Below are 21,859 nucleotides of genomic sequence, written 5' to 3'. Positions count from 1 at the left end.
AATCAGTAGAGAATACTCCATATTTCAGCCTGGAAAAATTGATGCTGATCTATTTCATTTGCCTTAGTCTGAAAAATATAAAGCTTGCACTTTAGGTAGGCTTATTTAAAAGCTGTATACTCATGTGTGTGTCTTAGTTATCCATTAAATGCATAGCAGTAAATTAAAGCATTTTTCCGTAACTTAAATAAAAATCTGGTCGTAGTAGTAGTTTTAGTAGAAGATAAAGCTTCCTGTTTTGATGTATGGAACTGGGGACGTGCTACGTCTTTGGATTTTAAGATGAATGTCCCTTATATGCAGGGCAAGTAATCATGGTAATGTAGTCAGTAATAGATGAGAAAAAATAGTATTTTTTAATCTTTTCTAAGCATCACCCTCTTTTCATATAGAAAACTAGTTATGAATACGAGTTTGGCTATATTATGCAGTGTAGTTATCATGTATTCCACAGTTTAGCAAGAGATTACAGTTTAGCATAAAACCTATGGCTGTACGCCTCACCCCTCCCTTCCCAATAAATTGTTGTATTAAGTTGATTCTCACTGGGTGCTGTAAATTTCTTTTGAAGAGTAAATTCATTAGCGCCAGTAAGGAATGTACATTAAATTGATTTAACTAGAAGTTTTCTGCTTGCTAATTTGAATTTGATTAAAATCAATCAACCCTGTTACATTTATTGCATGAAGTTAAGCAACTTGTACAAGTGTTAGGAGGATAGGGACCTTCATTCGTCATCTGTGGTGCTTGATTTGCTCAACCAAAACTCAGACAGCTATCTCAGTTTCTTATCTTGTGGAATGAGGGTTCTTAAGGTCTGTTGGTGTGGTTATTCAGATGTAATATCCTTACAGTTATTGACCAAGTGTTCTTTATTAACTTCCATGTAGCCCAGGGATTAATTTTGCAGTTCTTAAAGTGCAAAAGGAACCAAACATCACAGACTATAAAGTAGGCAGAAATAAAGACTGTAGAAGTTGCATGTGCTATAGGTTCCTTATATAAGTTATGTGGGTGAAAACTATGTATGTTGTACACTGTGTAAAAATAACAGGGCTTGAGAGAGAGTGCACAGAAAGGTCACACAGTTTAAATCTGGGAATTGTTTTACTTGCTAGTTGAATTTGTTTATATTATTGTAATGTAAAAGCAAAAGTTGATACTATCGTTCTGAAGACATTGGCTAATAATGTAAAGCAATGCATCTATTAGTTGCAAGAATTGGTAAGAAGGCAGCAGACAAGTAGTTTATGAGCCCATATCAATATATGATTGAACCTGCACAGTTTTCAGTGTCTCTCGGTTAATAACTCATTGAACATGACTTTAACCCGTTTATACTGAGACAAAAAAGTTTGATTATGCCTGTTTTTTTTTTCTACGATAGGTATCGAAGGCAGTAGATTACTTCAGTGAAATAGAATTTGTTTCCTTAACTAGGATTTTCTATGAACAAATTTTAAACATTTGGATGTTTATGTAGCTACAGTCTGATCAGAGCAGTTTGCCAGGGGAAATGCTGTTATCCACTGCACCCAAACAGCTCAAATGTACAGTTTGATGAATATTAACAATAAGACAGTTCAGTACTGCCAGGTACCTAGAAAGGTAAAATAATGATACTGTAATTGAAAAGTATATGAGCCTAAATTTGTATTAGTCTGCTTTTCAGTTTCTGTGCAGCATCAATGATTTGATCAAGTCTTCAACATACTTGAAGCTTTTCAACTGAACTCCAGCTTTGAGGTTCATGGTTTTTTTTTTTTCAGACTTTCTCAGTGATTTTAAAAACTTTATTAAAAAAAAAAAAACAATACCCTTTAACTCCTACATCAAGAGCCAGAGTCCCCAAGAAGTACTATCACCATGTGACATTTAAGGATAAACATCAGGGGAGTGAGCACCATTGAATATGTGTATAATGTTTTCCTAATAGTTAAAAGATCAAGTAATATATTTCGATTGCTTTATTTTTAACAGTAACTACAATGCATCATTCTGTAAAGCAATACAAATTCCAGACAGATAATGTTTAGCAGTAAAAATGAGTTAAGAAATTCAACTAGTAAAGGTATGAAGAGGAAAGCTAGCTTCTAACCTTCTTTTTTTTCCCCTCCCTCTGTCAGGCTTGGGAAAACATCCTTACTTGTTTTTATAACATCCTATTAAGTAGTAACATGTTAGTAAAACAAAACAAAAAACTACTACTGTGTTCCAAAAGAAAACTGTTCAAAAATCAAGACACGAATGATCAGCAAAAAATTATTTTTATGGAAATACTGCTCCTTAAAAATGTTACACATATACAGCTAGAAAGACAAACATTGACTAAGTGCAGTAATACAGCTGAAAATAGTGCCTAGGTGGCAAGTACGAATGACAGGAAGATAATCTGCACAGATTTTGAGAAGAGATATTGCAGCAGACATTGGTAGGCACTAACATTTTGAGTAAGAACCTACTACTGGATGCATAGAAGGAGAGATGAGCAATAGTTCAGTCTGAGTAGGAGACTGGTCGAGTAGAAAACAGTCTTGTCTGTTTTCATCGTATAGTTTGTATATGTTTGCAACTGAGATTAATGTAGAAATAAAGCTAGATAAGACATCAGAAACATGCATTGTATTTAACCTCCCTCAAAATAAAACTCCTGGCAGCTGTTGAGTCAGCTGGTCTGTAGGGTAAATTGGAGAGAGGGGTGGAAGAACTGGAAGCATGAATATGACAACCAAGAATGGGAGAAGATGCCACAGAAGAGTATGGTTGATTAAGATCTGAAGTATTGATGGAGAACATTCTGTAAACTTCAGGTATTAGTAGGGTGGTTGAAACTTTGACAGGGTGTTCTCCGTGGTTAGTGTCTGATCTGCCTGAAACAGGGTCTAAAACAGCTGGAAAAGAGGACATGTCATTTGTTGCCTTAGACGTGAAAGGAGAATTGTACAGGTAGCTGAAACAACAATGGATTTTTGCTGTAGATGGAAGTGTTCTTGTATTTCAGTATACAAGCTGGAGAGTAGGAAAAGGGAGTCAATGAGAACAGGTCCATAACAGATTCAGATGAAACACTGGAAAGAAAAATAAAAGCTTTAAAGTATAATAGCAGAGGTTTGAGGACTTTTCTTAGTGCAAACGGAAAGGATACTAAAGGCATCAGATGGTAGTAGAGTAATAGCTCTAATAAGGAGGATAAAATACTCTCAAAGAGCACGGAGATCTAATTAGTAGATCCCCTACAATGTAGTTATTAGTTACATGAAATTGTAGTTGTTTGAATGTAAAAATCACATGCAACAAATACTAAATTTTCCAAATTTATAGGAAAGAAGCTAGAGGACAAATCTGAAGAGTAATAAATCTTAATGCTTTCTTAATTTAAGGAATGAACTGAATAGCCTTCTCTACATTCGTTATTATTTTTCCAAAGCATTTTTATGATATTTGTGGCTTACTGTTTTTCAGTAACTATACCCAACACAGTCCAATATGGTTTTTCAGTCAGTGAAAGCGTTGGTGTAGCAAATGAAAAGTGTAAGCAGTTTTGTGGGTGTATTTTCTCAACATTCTTGGCAGCAGAGGAGCTTGTAATCTTAGTGCTGTTTTGGGCAATCAGTCATGTTTTCATCTATCTGTAAGAAATGGATCCAAGAAGGTGTGGTCTTGTGGCCAATCCAAACATATAATAATAGGAGCAATGGTTTTGTGGCACCACTATTCATATCAAGCTAATTAAGTTTCAGTGGTACTAAGTCTGGTACAACAGTCCTTGAATAGGCCTATGCAGCGATGTCAAAAATCCTTTTGGGTAGAAGCTTGTAGGGCAATGTTGCCTGCATCGTTCAAATGCAGAGAAATATGCAGCAGCCATATAACTTTTCTTTCTAGGGTGTTATAATTAACCCTAAAATATTTGGATGAATCAAAATTTGAAATAATAGCAACAAAATTTTTGAAGTAACAATTTTGTAGATAAAGTATTCCTATGAGGAATAACTGTTCAAACATAGCTCAAACATATATGTTAAAAGAAATAACATTTCTAAAAGCAAATCATGTAAGCCTTTAATGTGATCTGTTTTGCTGCATATGTGTATTAAGCATTGGTTTTAAAAAAAAACAACTTTCACAAGTGATATAGAATCAACCACCAATGTTCAAAATGTTATTAAAATACAAATGGAAAAGCTACGGTTTGAGAAAAATGGATTTGAAGAAGAAATAATGCTTTTAAATAGCTTTAACAATACTACATGGTGCATGACAGAACACTAAATTTAGTGCCTATCAACTAAAGGTATAATTACTCTTTTCTAATTGACTATTTAGAATACTAAATACAATGACCAAAAATCTTTGATTCATCTGTGCCTTAGTATTTTGTCACCTTCAGTTGTGGAGATAAGAAGGGGATACCTATGAGAGAAACTCTCAGGTCACAACTGTGCTTCAGTCATATCTTCAGCAAGTTGCAAGCTAGTCTTCAATGCAGAGGTAACTTCAAGGGTCCTTACTCATCTGGTGGGCCAAAAATACACGTTTGTGTACATACTTCATACTTGAGCTTGTAGGTTGCACGTATGCTCAGGTGTATATGGAAAAAGATACGGAGATACAAGGGGAAAAAAATGAAATCAAACATGAACATTTAGCTCTTAGGTACAGTTTCTTCTTGTTGAATGAGGGATTTATCCAGTCAGTGCAAATGGTAGTTACGAACATTAGAGCTCAATTGGACTCCTTTCAAATTTTGTCTTATAAAGTACACACTGTGTTAGTATTCCTTTCTTTCGAGAATGAATTATAAACTAAAAGAAAGGAATTTGGCCAATTAGAAATCAGCCAAACACTTCTGTAACAGGTGTTCCAATTCTTAAAAATTTTCTGCACAATTTAAGGCCCAATATAATGTTACTATAAGAGGCAGACGTTCGAGCTCCAGAATAGGGGATATCATGATTTATAACACGTTAACAGCTGAGGGGTCTGACATTATTGCAACTTGCTGATTGGAATGCTTTTTCACAATTCTCAATCTCTTATGCTGAGCAATTTAAAATATAGTTAACAAAAGTAAAATCACTGGAGATTAATTAAATCCGAAGGAAGACAGAGTTTTGAGGGTTACTTTTCAGTAGACATTTGAACCAAAAAGAAGACAAAATGCTCCATTCAGAACCAGTAGTTACAAATGTTTTTTAAAAAGTGTTACCATGGCCTTGCTTGCAGTTATGTCCTTGAATAACCATTTCTTAACTAAAATGACACAATTTTTGTAGCCAGTGATCCATGACTTTAAATATTTGGAAGGGCTATTGATTCACTGAACTGGAAGAAATTAAAGATGTTGAGGCATATTTTCAAAAGTAGAATTACATGTATTATAAATTACATTAGATCATGTGTATTATTTTTTACTGTTTAAAGTTTAAAAAAAAAAAAACTATGTACACGTAATACAACATTCAATTTATTTGTAGTAACCTTAACTAAACATTGGTGGTATTGTTTAAATCACCTACATGTAATATTACAAGAGATGTTAGCACCTACAACATCTGCTCTTGTTCCTGTGTGATAGTCCTCTGGATGTACCTGATTCTGTTTGTGGTAGTAATCCTCTCTCTAGGTAAATTGTCCATAAGACCAATGATTTCATCAGCAAATTATCCAGAAAATGCCATCAGCATATGTGGTGACATTTGTGCCACTGGTGGTTTTGTTGCCATTTCAGTGGTCTAATTAAATTGGCAGTTTTCTCTTGTTCATCATCGTCTCCCTTCCTTTGGCACCTTAGCTCAAACCTTCTTCCTTTTCAATGTCCTTTTAGCTGAATATCAAATGCATTATTGATTGCTCCTCTCCCACCCTCCTCGCTTCCGCTCCCCTCAACTTTTTCAAATTTTTTTTTGATTGGCAGTATCATCCAGACAAACAGAAGGCAGATGTGCCAGCAGGAGAAGTGGAGGAGCGTGTGCAGAGGTTCATCGAAATTGATCAAGCGTGGAAAATTCTAGGGAACGAAGAGACAAAAAAAGAGTATGACCTGCAGCAGCGTGGTAGGTTCCTGCCAAGGAGTGCTGTAGTGGCAGCAGCTCTTTAAATAAGCAGGGTCTGGGAGTAGTAGTGAGATGGTATTTTAAAATGCTGTTTGTTGCTGAACCAAATGTTTCTTTCACTCTTGTCCTACTTTCAAACGTAGATCCATTATTTATAGCTTTTGCTACACATACATTATCTAGTGAAAACACTGAATTACTTCCAGCAAAACATTAGGTGGCGTTATTCCTAATAGTTTGAATATGGAATTTATACTAATTACAGACCTTAACTCATTTTATTAAGGCAGCTTCATTATGTGTTAACTTCTTAAATCTAAGTCTTACACTACATTTCACTGCAGTATTTTAGATATAGGTATTATTCAGTTTAGCGTTCAATGTGTATGGATTTATAAGCCCTACAGAATCATTAAGGCACATTCTGGTTGTGTGTGTAAAGGTAGCTTTCATAATTCATGTGTATTCTAAACTAGTCTTTTTAAAGCAGGTTTATAAATAATATTCCAATATAACACATTAACTAGGCAGCCCTAGCATGCATTTCTTTTTATACCTCAGAAAATAGCTTCTTAAAACAGTGACAGGCTGTTGTGAGAAAGAAAGGGGGGAAATGTAGGTCAGGTCTGTCACACATGGGCTACCATTACATGAAGTGATAGGCTGTCTTTCTGCTCTGGCCTCAGGATAGGAGTCCCTCAGCCTTCCATTAGAACCTTCAATAAATGTATATCCACCCTACATGTTAATGGGGGGAGTCAATAATAGTGTATTGCCTGTGGGGAAAACACTCAGTCGCACTCTGCAGTAACACACTCCGGTCCAGCATTGACGTGTAGCCACCACCACTTTTGAATGTGTCTGATAAAAGCCCACTGTCTCTGCAGCTTGTTATTGAATTCTCTTCCATTGTACATTGGCACACCATCAGACCTTTCTCTCTTGTGCTGATTTTTAACTCCCCTGCCACTGCGGATACCAGAAGTTTGAGAGACAAAGGCTTAGTCATTCTGGTAGATATGCATCACTGCAGGATAAAAAGGGTGATATATAACTGTATATACCCAGTATGAATTCTCTAGTTAAATAATCTTGTATTTCAGGCTTTGTGTGGGTATTGGAAAAGGGAGCAGAAGGGGTAAAAAAAAAAATATATATATATATATATATATAGGAAAAAATAGTTAAGAAGAAAGGAAAAAATTGGATTTTGTGCTAATTTCTGATATAAACAGTATGATGGATCAAACTTAAATAACTTACCTCAAACTTATTTTTCAAATACCGCATGTGATGCCAGAATAATGCTATTGTACTTCTAGCATTGCAGTATTGGCTGTCTTCCATTTTCATAAATTATATATGCATAGAAAAACTGAAATATTAAATACTAAGTTATAAGTCTTTTATGTATATAGTAAATTTTACCTAAAGTTTTAATGCAGACCATGATGTTCTAATTTACTTGGGTCACATTAATCCATTGAGGTAAAGAGGATTACATGAAGATTTAATAAACTACTTTGTTTACGCATGGTATTTAAGGATGTTGCTGTAGGTTAGTTTTCACAATTTTATTTTACAGTATTTTGAAGGCTATCTGTATTGACTGAGATTCTTTTGCATCCAGACAAGTTCTTCTAAAAGCCAACTCAAGAATGTTGGAAAAAAAAAAAAAAACCAACACAGCAACAACACACAACTGTGTAAATAAAGAAAACTACACGTGTTCGGAAATAGTAAGGTCATGGGATGGATGGATTTTAATATAGAAGGTCCTATTCAAAGAGGATCCAGTGTTTTAAACGAAGCCAGTCGCATAACATGCATGTGCAGTGTCGATGCATTCTCTGCAGCATGTTCCCTAGCAGCAAGATGATGGTGAAATAAAATCTCGTTCTCTGAATGCCTGTCAAGTTGCTTCTGAAGTCATGATTCTAGACAAATTCGTAGACACTGCTGTAAAGGCTCACAGAAACAAAGGAACTGAGACAGCAGCTAAGGGGCATAGTGATGAGAGAGATAGTACAGCAAGTTAGTAAGACTGCAAAGCCTAGGAAGCAGCATGTGAAGGATGCCAGTGTGCATGTGTGTGTGGCTGCCAGTCTGGAAGAAGTTCTTTGCACTGTAGTCTTTTTTCCCATTCCATAGATTTTTATTTGCATGTCCTTTCCCGTGTTACATGAAATAACTGTTAATTACTTAGCTCAGGAATTGAGTGGCCAGAGAAGTTCTGAGAAGCTTAAACTCTGTGGTGCTATATGGTTTTTGTTTTCTTTTTCTTTTTTGAGTTATTGAAGATAACGAGCAAATGTGCTTTCTTACCTTAATACTGCTTTTCTGTGAAAGTATCACAATAGTCTTTGGGGGATGGAAAAAAAGTTGCATCACAGTTTACCTATGGGCTTTTTTTCCCTCAATAGATTTTCCGTTCTTTGCTTGGTATTCCATTTTGAAAAGATGAATATACAGTTAAAGTCAAGTCTGACAATAATAATTACCAAATATTTTTCATTGAGTTTAGCTTGGAAACAAATTGTTTTGCAGTTTGTCATGGCAGAAGTCATTTGAGCCCTGAAAGTACATGCTTGCGTCACAGTTCGAAAGAAAAAAAACTTTTTGCAGAAACTCACAGGTCATCTTTATCTATCTCCTGCTCAAAGTCGGCACAGATCAGTTAGTTGCTCAGACCTTCTCCGGTCTAATTTGGTTACCTCTACGGATAGAGATTCCACAGCTGTTCTGTGACAGCCATTCCAGTATTTGAACACCTCATAATATAAGGAAAATGGTTGTTGTTGCTTGCTTGTTTGTTTTTACCGAGGTGGATATAAGGACTCTTTGCAACTTGTGTCATTGCTTTGCATTCTTCTCAGAAGTCTTTTTCTATGCCTTCCTACTAGGCAGTTTTAGACAATGATGGCGGCCGTGGAAAACACAAATAAACTTGAATTCTGCTTGTATGCTGTTTCCGAGCCTTTGACCATATGAGTAGTCGACCAGACTTAATCCTGTAAGTTAGCACTTTGTACCAGGGAGCCCCAAAATAGACGAAAGACATCAGATGCAATCTCAAAAGTGGAGAAATTTAAGAATCTAATGTTTTTTCCACCTATGGCAAGGTTCTATACTACATAATGTGTTTTCATATGTGATGATGGACAGAAGTGTCTATAAACAGTAAGTGTTACTAGCGCAGAGGATGTAATCACCAATGGATGTTTTCTCATCTGAACATGTACCTCCTTTTGATTTTCAATTTTTGGAATTACACTTTTAGAAAAATATTACGGATTCTATCATCTTGCATAGGTGTGGTTATACATTAAGTGAAAAACTGAGCTAAAGAGAAGCTAGCTGCTACTTCTCTTGCTCCTTTCTGTTCTTCTCCTACTACAGGAAACTGAAGAGACTGTTTTGGAAATGGTTGCTCTCCCTTTACTCTACAGTTCCCTCCTGCTATAAAGGGATGATACTGCATTAGACATCAAGATATCTTACATAATTTGGTAAAACAAGATGCCAGAAGAATAGGTTATAAATCCACTACAATAATAAGCCGGAAAAGAAAGACAAAAGCCTATAAAAACACTTTTAACAGCTAGCAGAAATGACAACTGAACACTTTGATTACCTTATTGCAAGGGGAAAACAATTAACACAGTACATTTTAATTGTTTCTTGTTAAGAAAATTTCTTCTTAAAACGTACTTATAGACCAAAACTAAGCTGTTGGCATGGCTATTAATTTGGGCCTTTCAGTGTGCGAGGTCATACTCCTTAGTGACATAACTATATATTCTTCTCTAGCCATGGATTTTATGGCTGTAGACCTCACCTCATGCTGGAACACAACCCTTTTAGTGCAGTTAACTTTGGAGTCGATTCTAATCTGCACTGGCTATAAGTGAAGCTCTTTTTTGGATAAACTTTTTTTTGTTATTAAAATTCTTAAAGTTTTTATAATTTCAGATTAAAGCATGCTTATTTTATTTTACATAAGAGACTCCAACTTCAGTTATTGTTTAAAAATAAATAGGCTATTAGGAAAAAAAGGGAACTTCTGTAAATATCCAGAGTTTGAGTCCTATGATGAATTTGCACTTGATAATATATAACTTTTGTAATGATTTTTTCTTTTTAAATCAATCCTAAGAATATACAACAAATAGTTAGAAGAGTCTTTCGGGTACTGTGACCATCTTTACTATTACCATAAATTGTTAAGGGGGTTAAATTTCCATTTACTGTTTGCAAGCCCCTTCCTAAAACTCAGCCTTAAATAGCCCAAGAAATATTTATTGTATCCTCAAGTAAAACTTAAATACCTTTCCCCTTTTACAATTTCTGAATGACCCAGCAAGGGCTCTAGTAAAGCTTTACTGAACCATGCCGCTAATAGTTATTTAATGTTGTTCTGTAGCCTGAAAGAATCTCAGTAGATTTTTCCTTTTAATCTCTTTGAATTGCAGGCTCATAAACCTCTCTGATGAGTCTGCCAGTGTTTTCTTAGATCCTGCAGTTGAGACAATGGAGCTGCAGAATTCTTTCACCTCTTGTTGTCGGACAAACCCAATAGATGGTAAAATCAGGCAGGCTGTACTTCTTGTGAATTAAAACTTGTTTTTCAAGTTATGATAGATAATCAGGTCTTCACAATTTTCTGTATCTGTTCAGAAATGTGTTTCAGAAAGTCTATTCTACAGACTGAGCATGCATTGCATGTAAGTAAACCTGCTAAGCGTAACTCAGTACTGGTAACATTACCAGTCTTAAGTAACGTTCTCCTCCTGCAAGGGAATGAAAATCAGACAGTGGTTTACTTCAGAGAACCACCACCAAGAGAGATGTTGTTCTACGATGCAGAGTAACGATGTAGATAAAATAAGGAAGAGTGCAAGAAATATTAGAGTAACTAACATACTCTGTGAAACCATTAGGTTTGTAGTTCTGCTTGTAAATCCCCCAAATTCATATTAAGATGTGCCTCTGTTAAAATAATAAGCCAAATCTATTTGTGCTGTCTTAAGGTATTTTAGATTCAATAGTGTATTGAATCTGAGAATGAGAAAATAAAACAGCTATGTTCAACTCAGAAAGTAAGTTTGTCCAGCTTGATGCAAACAAGCAAATAATTGCAGCATACAAAGTGGAATGACTGAGAGATTACTGGATTATATGTGAAGTTTGGAGACTTACTCAAGTTGAGAGTACTAATTGAAAATTGGAGATAACCAGTGAGTCTACTCAGACCAGTGAGTCTACTCAGAGTTGGAATAACCATCTCAGTTCAGTTAGGGAATGTTATAAACGATGAATTTTTTCTGATAATGAATTTTCTTGATAATTTTTAATTACCATTGCACTAATGAAATGGAAAGCTTGGTTGAAATTCTGTTCACTGGGCTTTGTACTGTGCTATATTTGGAATATGAAAGAGGACAGACTTTTCCTTAGCTTTCTTCTTCGTTACTTCATAAGTAACTTTACTCAGAAAGCATGGTAACCTTGTGAATTTGTATCTCATCAGTTCGTGGTGGCATATGGTCCATCTGGTCATAGGAAGACATGACCTAGATCTCTATCTCCAATCCTATAAAGTTTCTTTTAAGTTAGATCCCACTTCATGAATGCCAAGTAGAACAGACTGATTTCTTTTTAATTCAACTTTTTGCTACCTATAAATGAAGCTTAAGAACATGGATTCTTCCTACCACCTAAGAGACCATTTTCCTTTGTGAATTTTTCTTCTAAGCACTCAAGAAAACCAAACAACAAAACAAAACACGAAAGTGAAATAGGAAGTGCTTTGCCTTTTGCATACTGTCATCGTAATTTCAGTACTGTTTATTTCCACTGCAGTGGAGAAACCTGAAGGAAGGAAGGTAGCTAGGTAGACTTCAGTTTGATCACTGTTTTGTGTTTTTTTTTTCTTCCTAAAAAAAGAGGAGGAGGAATCTTCACACAAGGCCTGCTGTAAAAGAGGCACACTTGTTTTAATCTTCTTTAAAACTAATTTAGATGAAATTCATTCTTAAGGATCTATAGCATACGTTTCAGTTGCAAATAAAATAGCAATTCAGTTGCTGAATAAAGACTGGGACTTTTTGATATTAAAAAAAAATTGTTTCAATTGAAACAGAATTGTTTGTGGTATTTCTGTAAGGTTTACAAATGTTAATGTCCTAATGATATCATTTGAATTCTGTCTGCACTGTGTTCTTAAATAGATTAAACTCCTGCTTCTTGGTTAGTATCGTATCTGTCAGTATAGCATTGTACAAAATGTGTTGTCTCCCAGGCTTTATTTTCATACATATATATATATATTATATATAAATATATATATTTTTACATTGAATGACAACTGAATAAAATTCTTACAAATTCTGGGAGCAGGAGCTGAACCCTAACCACCAAACTATAGATACGTGATCTCTGTTTTGTGCCCTTTTTGTTCTGGTCAATTTCTTTTCATAGTGACAATTTGCATAGAAAGAGGAGACCATTCTTACCTGGATAATGCTGTATCCAAAGAGATGCACATAAAACCTCTCAAATCATGGCTAGAAGAGGTAGCTGTGAAGTCCCCTTCTTTCTCCTCTTCAATCCAGAGTAAAGACCAGTTACATAGTAGAAGCTGGAAACTCTTTAGAATACCTTACAATCTAGTGGTTGGGTAGAGCAATCTCTTGGGAACTAAAAACAGATATAACCTGGACCTCTGACTTTTCCAGCAAGTGCTCAACAAGTGGTTCTAGAAGAACAAGTTCTTTCTCTGCTATCTTACTTTTCATAGAAAGCAGTTGATAACATTGTGTTTTGCAGTAAACAATGTTATTAAACAAGAAAACTTGCTTACAAACTCACTTATCATAGAGAAGGAGCTACTTTCTCAATAACAACCACATTTAAACCTGAAATAAGCACTAAGCCGCTGAGTCTTGCCAAATCAAAGACATTTCTGTGTATGTGCTGAAGTTCAGCTTTCAGGCATTCCCGGTTCTTTAAGAAACTACAGCATTTGCGGATTTGGAACTTCAGGTATCAGGCAGCATTTGGGAAGTTTGGCGAAGTACGTTATAAGGTTTGTTTGTTTTTAATATTACCACCTATAACTTTGAGCAAAATCTGACATTGTTAACCTGGTGTGAACTGTGGACATTAAATGTGAATATGCTGATAAATTACGTAAGTCGATTTGTATTTATATCGCACAATTAGCATTTGACAATTTGAATTGCATTACACACTTTCTATTTTCATGCTGTGTTCAATGTTGGAAGAATCTAGGGGACCAAATGGCAATAGATGTTAGGTGTGCAGATGAGAACTGACATTCTTTCTGTATCGAGAGAGTCTCTTCGTTATAAAAAGAACACTAGGGCTAATCTTCCCCTAAAAGTGTTTTTTGTTTATTTTTTGTTAGGAATATCATTTTCCAGGAACCTTAGTGTTCTTCTAATAGGGAATCTTAACATCTATTTTGTGCTTATTTAGAGGTTCTTATTTGGCCTCTCCTTTCAAAAGGAGAATGGACTGCATAGGGAGATAGTGAAAACCTGACTGGATGTGGTCCTGTGCAACCTACTGTAGCTGGCCCTGCTTGTGCGAGCTGGCCTTTCTTGTGCAGCTCGGGAGCTAGGTGATACAGCCAAGTCCTTTCCGACCTCAACCGTTCTGTGATTCTGTGGAAAGTACAGGTAAACACACCCATAATTACAGCTTGTGGAAGTGTAGTTACAGTTAGGCTTTTTAAAGGTATTCATATCAAAACAAAAGTTTGGCCCTAATTTCATGTAATCATTTGGGATATGTATGAAAGAACTGTTTTCAGTAGTGCTCTAATTTCAGTAACACATCCTCACCATTTACTTATCCTTGCTACAGTGTGACATATTCCAGCAGAGATGGAAATTTTAGAGAACTGCTTTTTTCACTGATTATATGGGCTGGATATGACTCTTGTAGGGACCAGATTTACTGCTAGGTATAAAAAAGTGCTAACTTCGCAGGAAGAAATAAGAACTTATATATTACCTGAGTTGAACATTTGTCACCATTTTCTTTATAGAAGATAATCTGACAAAAGAATGGCCACTACATGCACAGGTTTATCTTGAGGATATGTCCTGGAATGAAGGTGAGTGCTGCCTTGTTCTCAGTGCCTTTCATTGTCATTTGAAATGCTTTCTGTTTTTTCTGTGTCTCATACCATTATGTTGTCTTATTTTACTTTTAACCTTTCCTCTCCCCTTATTTATATTTTCCTCAGATTTAGTTGCTCTGTTCTCCGTGGTCACCTGCTATATTTCTATTTCTGTTAGTTCCAGTCAATACTGTATTCAGAAAGTCTACTGAAAATAGCACTGTTGAGTTGGAATTGGGACTTGACTTTGTGATACTTATTTTGCATTCCCTCTTTTTATTTTTTTTTCCTCCTTCTTCTCTCCTCTTTAGGCATGGAGAATTTGCAGGACCACTTTTCACCTACGTCTCTCTTTGTAGAGAGAATTCACCTTTCTGGATTCTCCCAGAACATCTCATGCATCTTCTTGCTCTTTCTGTGATTGCAGAGTTAATTTTTTTTTCTACCTGATTTTTCTACCTGACAGTGTGTTACTTTTCTCCTTCATGTTACTCTAGCCTTTATCATTTACTTGCTTTTTGGAGTAATGGTTGATTTTTTTCTTAATCTTTTTTTGTTAAGTTGGGAGAAATCCTAACCACTTTTGTTTCTTCTGTTTTATGTTTCTTTTCTGAGTTAGCAGTTTGTTCTGGAATCATGTTTGATATCTGTATGACTAACACTCCTCAATTTGTTCTTAATTGTTCTCTAAAGATTTTGGTACTTAGTCAGAATCAAGGTCTCATTCTCAAGTATTCACTGATGTAGCCCTTTTAATGTGTGTCTGTTTCACTGATGTGCTCCTTTTTATTATTTTCTCTTTTAAAGAGTACACTGACCTTAGCTGTTTGGCATTAAGATTGTCTCACAGTCACAGAAAAAAACTTTAAGAATATACCTATTGCTTGAACAACAAAAGGTAGCACAGATATTGACATTCACAATACAGCAGTGAGAGGTCACACACAAACTGCTTTCTTTTCAAGAGCAGCTCTGTGAAGAATAATCCAAAATAAATTCTTGATTCATCTTGAGCACTAAAGGTTTTTTCTTTTTTTTTTTTTTGGCAGATGAACAATGTTACACTCTTTCATGCCGATGTGGTGGGAATTATGCAGTCTCCGAGAGTGAAACCAAAGACGTATCTTTGGTTTGTTGTGACACATGCTCACTTGTTATTGAAATCCTTCAATGATTGTTCCATCGTGCACATTGAGTTACAAACTTCAAAAACGTTGGACAAACAGGACAGTGTCTGCTAAGAGATGTATGTTAAAGAAAAGGGGGATGCTGCAAGAACAAGTTCAGGCAGGCATTAAGAGAGGAAATATGCCTATTTACTTATTTAATAATATAGCTCTGAGGACATGGTGCTTGTTTTTTTTTTTCTTCTTTTTCAACTAAAGAGCAATTTAGTAAAAAAGAACCAGAACAGAACGCTGTTTTGTACAACTGGACTATATCTCATGATCTAAATGATCTTTCTTTCCCAGCAAACAGCAAAGTAGCTTCTTTCAGTCTCTATCAGCTGCAGGTTGGGCCCTACCTCTTAAGTTAAATCCTTTTGAAGGCTCAGGTGACAAAATTTGAGCAGGAGGCATACATATGAGAATCATTTGAACATAATGAGGAATAAAGCACATTAATGGGAAAAACGAACATTTTCTATTTCTGTGCTAAATATTTTAGTTACCTTTAAAATCTTTAAAGGACTAAGCCTTAGAAAGAGGTGACAGATTTGCAGATCTAGCAGGCACTGTACCAAGTAGCAAGTACACTGCCCATTCACTGTACTATACAGTGCATCTACATTAACTTTTCAATTTTGACCAGTAGTACACTTTAGAATTGACTCTATCCATCATCTGAATGAATGCAGTCTTCATTCCTTAGATGAAAACTAACCAGGAATTTGTGCTTTAACCCCTTCTGGAAATATACTGGCTCAAACTAGTTGAGGAAAACCCTACAAACCACATTTGAGTAAATGGACAGCAGATCCTGAAGCCAGTTGTTACTCTTTTGTTTCAATCCTAGTATGCCACCACAATACTTATGAATGTAGATGTAACTTATGTGTGTTTCTAGATGTGTGATAATAGTGCACTGCCTTCTTCATCCCTTGTTGTCAGTCAGTGTAAACTTTATTTTGTAAGAAAACGCAAAACTTCAAATAAATCCAAGCACTTACTGTGAATAGCCAGAGGAAACAGAGTAAGAGGCATGTCATTTTTGATGATGACAGCAGTGTATCATTCCTGCTTCCAAGGTAGATGTAATCTCAGAAAGAGACATCTTTGTCAAATAATACTTGTGTCTATTCTAAACAAAAATAATTCAATTTATTTCAGTATAAAATAATATGGAAGCTGGTAATAGACACTTCATTCTTTTAATCATCAAGAAATCTATGGCCATTGGGGCTTGCACGTAGAAATCCAAAGTCATTCAGAGGCCATATCTGTAAAATGAAGTAACAGGAAATTTTAATCCCAACCCGGAGTTCAATATTTTCATTTGTTAGTGTTGTAAGCTTTTCATAAACTGCACCATTTTTCAGCTTTTTGATTGGGAGGCTATAGCACAAGGATTGAAACTTTTCTTACGTATATGTTTCCTTTACTAGGATTAATATATATCATATATGAGGAGGAATCATAATTCTATAACAGCTGTAGACAACACCAATTTATACAACAAATAGTTCAGTGCAAACAATAAACCATGGGGGGGAAAAATATCTATGGATTTATAGGTAAGCTTCAAGTCTTCAAGTTATGACAGAAGTTGACTCTGACTTGTTGGTTCAAACTGGCTAGTCCAATTAGCGGCTGTTTCCTTTTGCCCTCTTCGGTTTGGCCTACATAGATCTGATCTGATGGATGGGGCATAAATGGGGCTAACTAGCTCTTTTGAAGATACTTGCTTGGTAGGCCTATTTTTGACACGAAGCATATGTCCAGGGAATGCATAGAATATCCTACTTAGGACAGGATGAAGCATGAGTTCTATCAAAGAGGGGAGTCCTCCCCTCAGTGGGGTTCTACCGAATTTGCAGATTCTTATATTTGAGGTCTTTTTATGGTATGAGCTTGGCTGTCTAAGTGGCAGCTGATGTGCTTGCAGGGAGAAAAAGGGGGAAGTGTATTTAAATATCATTACTTCCGTTTGGGTTAAAAACTGGTGCAACAACATTGAGAATTTTAGGTCTAAACTTCACAGGTAAATGTTAATTCTTTCTTAAGTTTATCTATGTTTTGCCAAGAACAGATTGCCTAAACAAATGTAACACATATTCTCTTGTGTTGAAATCCCTTACTTCCAAGTTAGATTGGCAACAACTCTCTTGTTAATAGGTCTCTGCATCAGTTACTAAAAATGTAATTTAGGATTCAAAGGCACTGTTGTATCTGCTTCTCCTAACTCCAGTGTAAGAGAAAACCATATAAGACCTGATTTTCAAGACAGTAGGAGATTTTTCATGAAAGAGAAGCCAAACCTCTAACAGACTACATTTAAAAGATGGTTTTCTTGGCCAGTGGTCTACTAGTTAACTACCCCCACATAGAAAAGTTGTATGCTGCAGCCTTTCATTGTAATGACTGATAGCAACATACCATAGCTAGATACTGTAATCTGATGTGAATTAGCATAAACAACTCGAACTGTAAACAGTCTTTTGAAGAATAAAGTCATTTTTTTGCTCTTGTAGGTACCATATCTCATTAAAAATGAGATCTCAAAAAAATAAAATTAGATCTCAAAAAAAGGTAATTTTTTAAATAAAATAAATCTCATTAAAATGTTAATAATCACTAGCCTATACATCATCATAAAATAACTGCTGTAAAATATGGTTTAAAAAATTATTTTGATGAAGTATCAACTGATTGCATACCATCTTTTTAAACAGACAATATTCTGGAGTTCTAAAGTACTTCTTCAATATGTAACATCTTTAGTGTAAATTCCATTCGTTTTTAGAAGCTTATTGCTTCCTCAGCTTAGAGGTCAGTCCTGTCAGTCACCTCATTAAAGTATTTAAAACATCTTGCTTGGTAGAGCTGAATGCAAATCTACAGCTACAAGCTGAATGCAAATCTATTACTGTGGAGCTATACTGTGAAAAATTATGGCTGTCCACATTCTTAGATTATTAATATATACGTTATTTGCTAACAGTTTCCTTAAAGTAGTAAACACCATTTTTCCGGTCCTAACCCATCAATTAGAGGTGGTGTTTTAGTTTGTTTATTTTTATGATTAATACCAGATTCCAATTAAAAGGGTTGTCAGTATATTAGCATCATCTGTATTCTACCAGTTAATAATACAAGCTAAAACTTGAATCACAGAAACAGCTCTATTTAGAATTAGCATTTTTTGCTCTGGTGTACATGGTACGGCAAACAATACAAAGATGGAACAAGAAACCCTCAGTGAACACTAGGGTAAAATTCAAAGCAAATGCTATCCATAAAGAACAGAGGTCAGGCAAAACTTAGTGGTGGTAAGAGGGACATATTTCAGGTTTAGTAAGCAATTAGTGATCATGGTCAAGAGATGCAAGATTGCGTTTTGTTGTTGTTGTTTGGTTGGTTGATTTGAAAAGTCCTAAGTTGTGTTCCTAAAAACTAACACATCTTTCTAATTTAACAAAGTTTGTATATTTGATCTCCTTTGTGCGTGTAATACAGCTGTGCTAAATTAAACTTATGGTTGTGTTGCTATATATGGAGAACAGTTTTCAAAACCATTTTTCATTGTTCTGAGTGCCTCCACTTTAGCTTTTGAAAAGCTGGTGCATAACTCTATAGTACATTCTCCCTTGTTTCTTAAACTTTTTATGGAAACGAAGTTGTCTTAGCTGCTTCTTTTTGGTAAATGAGTAAATTAATAATGCAGAGATAATATGAAAAGGTAATTTAGTATGAAATAAAGCTGTAGAATTATTGAAACAGGAGGAGGAGCCATAGAGGTTTATATAATACAGCATTAATCAAAGCTTTTTTGTTTTAACAAAGAAGTGGAGGACAATTGCTGTAGCACAGATTTGACTTTACCGTTAAGGATTTTTCACACATTAAAACACACATTAAAAAGCACCAAGGCCAGTGCACATGTCTAAATTGTGTTTGCAAGTCCTAGAACAATAACATTTTCTTCCATCTTTATATTTTCCACTATGGAACTGGATTTCTCAAATTACAACAACAGTGAAATATGAAGCTGCCCTTTTCTACCATTTTGCAAAAGCAAGAATCAAAGTAAGGATGCAGTGTATTTTTCATGCAGCAGTTTGTGTGTGTCTATGTTTGTATAAGGTTTGTTTGCTTGCAAAATAATTCAGTTTCCAGAGGCATTGACTGCTCAAAGAATTGTTCTTAAGAAAAAAAAACAAATTTCGCCTCAAAAATTCTTACTAAACATTGACCAAAATATTATTGAAATATCATTTTACGGAAGTGTCTGATGTGTTTGAGCTCTCTTTCACATTTGCTTTGGCTAGACAGTTAAGGCAGCAAATGTTAATGCCTAATATACAGGCATTACAAAAGTATTAATGCAAATATTTTTGATACTGTAAATACCTTAAAACAAATGCGTCCTCTTATCAGTCCATAAGGAACAGGTCCATAGCACCTGGAATCAGTAGAATTCCTGAGATTATCACCTTCTAACCAAACGTGTCCTTTAGGCACCTATGATAAAGCAGGATTGAATTGAAATGTAAAAGGAAAACAGAATAAAATGGTGTTAAGTATTGTTTGCCTTATGTTGTCTAATTTCTGTATACTATATTTCATGACTGTATAATGAACTAATTTTTTATTGAATCTAATAAGACAGTGCCAGATTTGGAGGGATGAGAGGGAGTGCTCCAAAGTATCTGTTTTATCATGTGCTCAAAAAACAATGGTTTGCAACAAAAAATCCAAAATGAAGATGTAAGAGGTTAGACCAATGTGACAGGGTCATTAATTTAATAGACTTCAAAAGAGGTCATTAGGATGTTGACTGAAAATCTGCCCTCCTGTCGCAGTAACAGCATGAACAGGGCAGCCACACACTCATCAACATCCTGGGGCCAGCACCAAGGCTAGACCTGTTAGTAGATTCATGATGAACTAACTGGTAATTGATTGTGACATCAATTACGAATAATCTCATCATTTTATCGGAGTAGGCTTGTCAAAGTTCTAATTAAGATCACAGTTCATTCTATGTGCAGGCAGAATCCACAACACATTATATTGCAATAATGATGATCACAAAACAGCAAATCCCTTTTTATAATTTGAAAATTAATGACGGTGACCTTATACTATATGACAAAGACCTTTCATTACCTATATATATTATGCATTAACTATAAAACATACCGTAGATTCATGGCATTCAGTGACTAAATCAGTGACAAAATGAGGAATAGCAACATGGCTGTATTAGTTAAATAAGAGTGCAGAGTTTTCTTAAGTGGAAAAAGTTGCTACTGTGTATCTTAAATTAAGATTTTTGCTTGGAATATGTGACACTATTTTGACTAAAAAAATAGATATAGATAACCTCTTACAGGTTACCAAGTAAAATGTTTAGTAATTGTCTTTCTAGTCTGTTTTTGTTTTGAAATTCTAAAGCAGGCTGAAAAACTAAAGCAGTAACATACTCTCAATCTAGGTAACACTTAACATGGACTCTAAGGCAATATACTTTTTTTCCAAAACCAAATACATAGTTGAAAGGTTACTACGCCAGAAATTCAGAACAAAAAATAGAGAAACATGAATAAAAAAAAAAATCCCAGATTTCAAACAAAACTCAGTCTGAGCAGTGTAAACATTAATATTTTAGAAACAAGACCCACGGACTCATAAATACAGTAGTTTACATACACAGAATTCTAGGATAACAGACTAAACAGAATAAAACACCACTGTAGTGAAGTCTGGATGTAAACCATTAAGACCGAGTCACCCAGGTAAGTGTTTGAAGGAAATGCAGTTGAAGTGCAATTGTCAGTACTTACGGGTATTTGGCCAGGTAACGCCTAATGCCAACCTTGTCTTTAGGTCAGCCTTTTTAGGCTTCGCTGCTTGGTCATGTTCCTGCCTGGCTGTTACCAGACCAGGAACCAAGAGTGGCAACCTACCCAACTGTCCTTTTGTTGAGCTGTGGCAAATGTAATAACATACAGGTGAAGAACCAATAGTTTGTCTCTAGCAAAAAGAACTGCTTATCATGGGAAGCGTACGGGAGCCTGCCCATCATCTCGCAGCTGTCCAGGATAGGTGTACTAGGCATGTCAGAGGTTATATTCCTGCCTGCTCCTTTTAGAATCTGTATGTGGAGCTGTTGGCAAGGAATATGTCTAAACCCTTTTGAAACCTGCTTATACCTTTGTTACTGTGTAGGCTTATCAGATTTCAGGACTTAAAGTGGTCTTATAAACAGGATCAAGGATTCTTTACTCAGGTAGATAATGATAGGACAAGGGGCAATGGCCTTAAACGAACAGAGAATAAATTTAGACTAGACATTAGGAAGCAATTCTTCACTGTAAGGGTACAGAGGCACTGGAACACGTTGCCCAGAGAAGCTGGGGATGCCTCATTCCTGGAGGTGTTCAAGGCCAGGTTGGATGGGGCCTCGGCCAACCTGATCTAGTGGGTGGCGT

General features: G+C 35.5%; 2 protein-coding genes across 4 annotated transcripts in view; one reads left to right on the top strand and one right to left on the bottom strand.

Annotated features, from left to right (window-relative positions):
- The window catches only part of DNAJC24 (DnaJ heat shock protein family (Hsp40) member C24), a 37,818-nt gene extending 17,860 nt beyond the window's left edge, over positions 1-19,958 (top strand). For 2 of the 3 annotated variants that reach the window (XM_080595272.1, XM_080595273.1), the window contains exons 3-5: positions 5,918-6,056; positions 14,131-14,199; positions 15,255-19,958. In XM_080595272.1, the coding sequence (XP_080451398.1) occupies positions 5,918-6,056; positions 14,131-14,199; positions 15,255-15,379 (333 nt within the window). In that variant the 3' untranslated portion in view covers positions 15,380-19,958. Of the gene's footprint in view, positions 1-5,917; positions 6,057-14,130; positions 14,200-14,516; positions 15,227-15,254 lie in introns of those variants that run through there. The other variant, XM_080595274.1, reaches the window with a different exon arrangement.
- Positions 16,511-21,859, bottom strand: part of IMMP1L (inner mitochondrial membrane peptidase subunit 1) — a 36,736-nt gene continuing 31,387 nt past the window's right edge. The window contains exons 5-6 of the mRNA XM_080595269.1: positions 19,776-19,886; positions 16,511-16,645 (exon numbers count right to left, since the gene is read on the bottom strand). Coding sequence (XP_080451395.1) covers positions 16,577-16,645; positions 19,776-19,886 — 180 coding nt within the window. The 3' untranslated portion in view covers positions 16,511-16,576. The remainder of the gene's footprint in view (positions 16,646-19,775; positions 19,887-21,859) is intronic.

The sequence above is a fragment of the Anser brachyrhynchus genome (genome assembly GCF_964034855.1).
Source record: "Anser brachyrhynchus genome assembly, chromosome: 5".
NCBI classification, from domain to species: domain Eukaryota; kingdom Metazoa; phylum Chordata; class Aves; order Anseriformes; family Anatidae; genus Anser; species Anser brachyrhynchus.
Note: the sequence above shows the minus strand (reverse complement) of the source record. Positions and strands in the feature narration are given on the sequence as shown.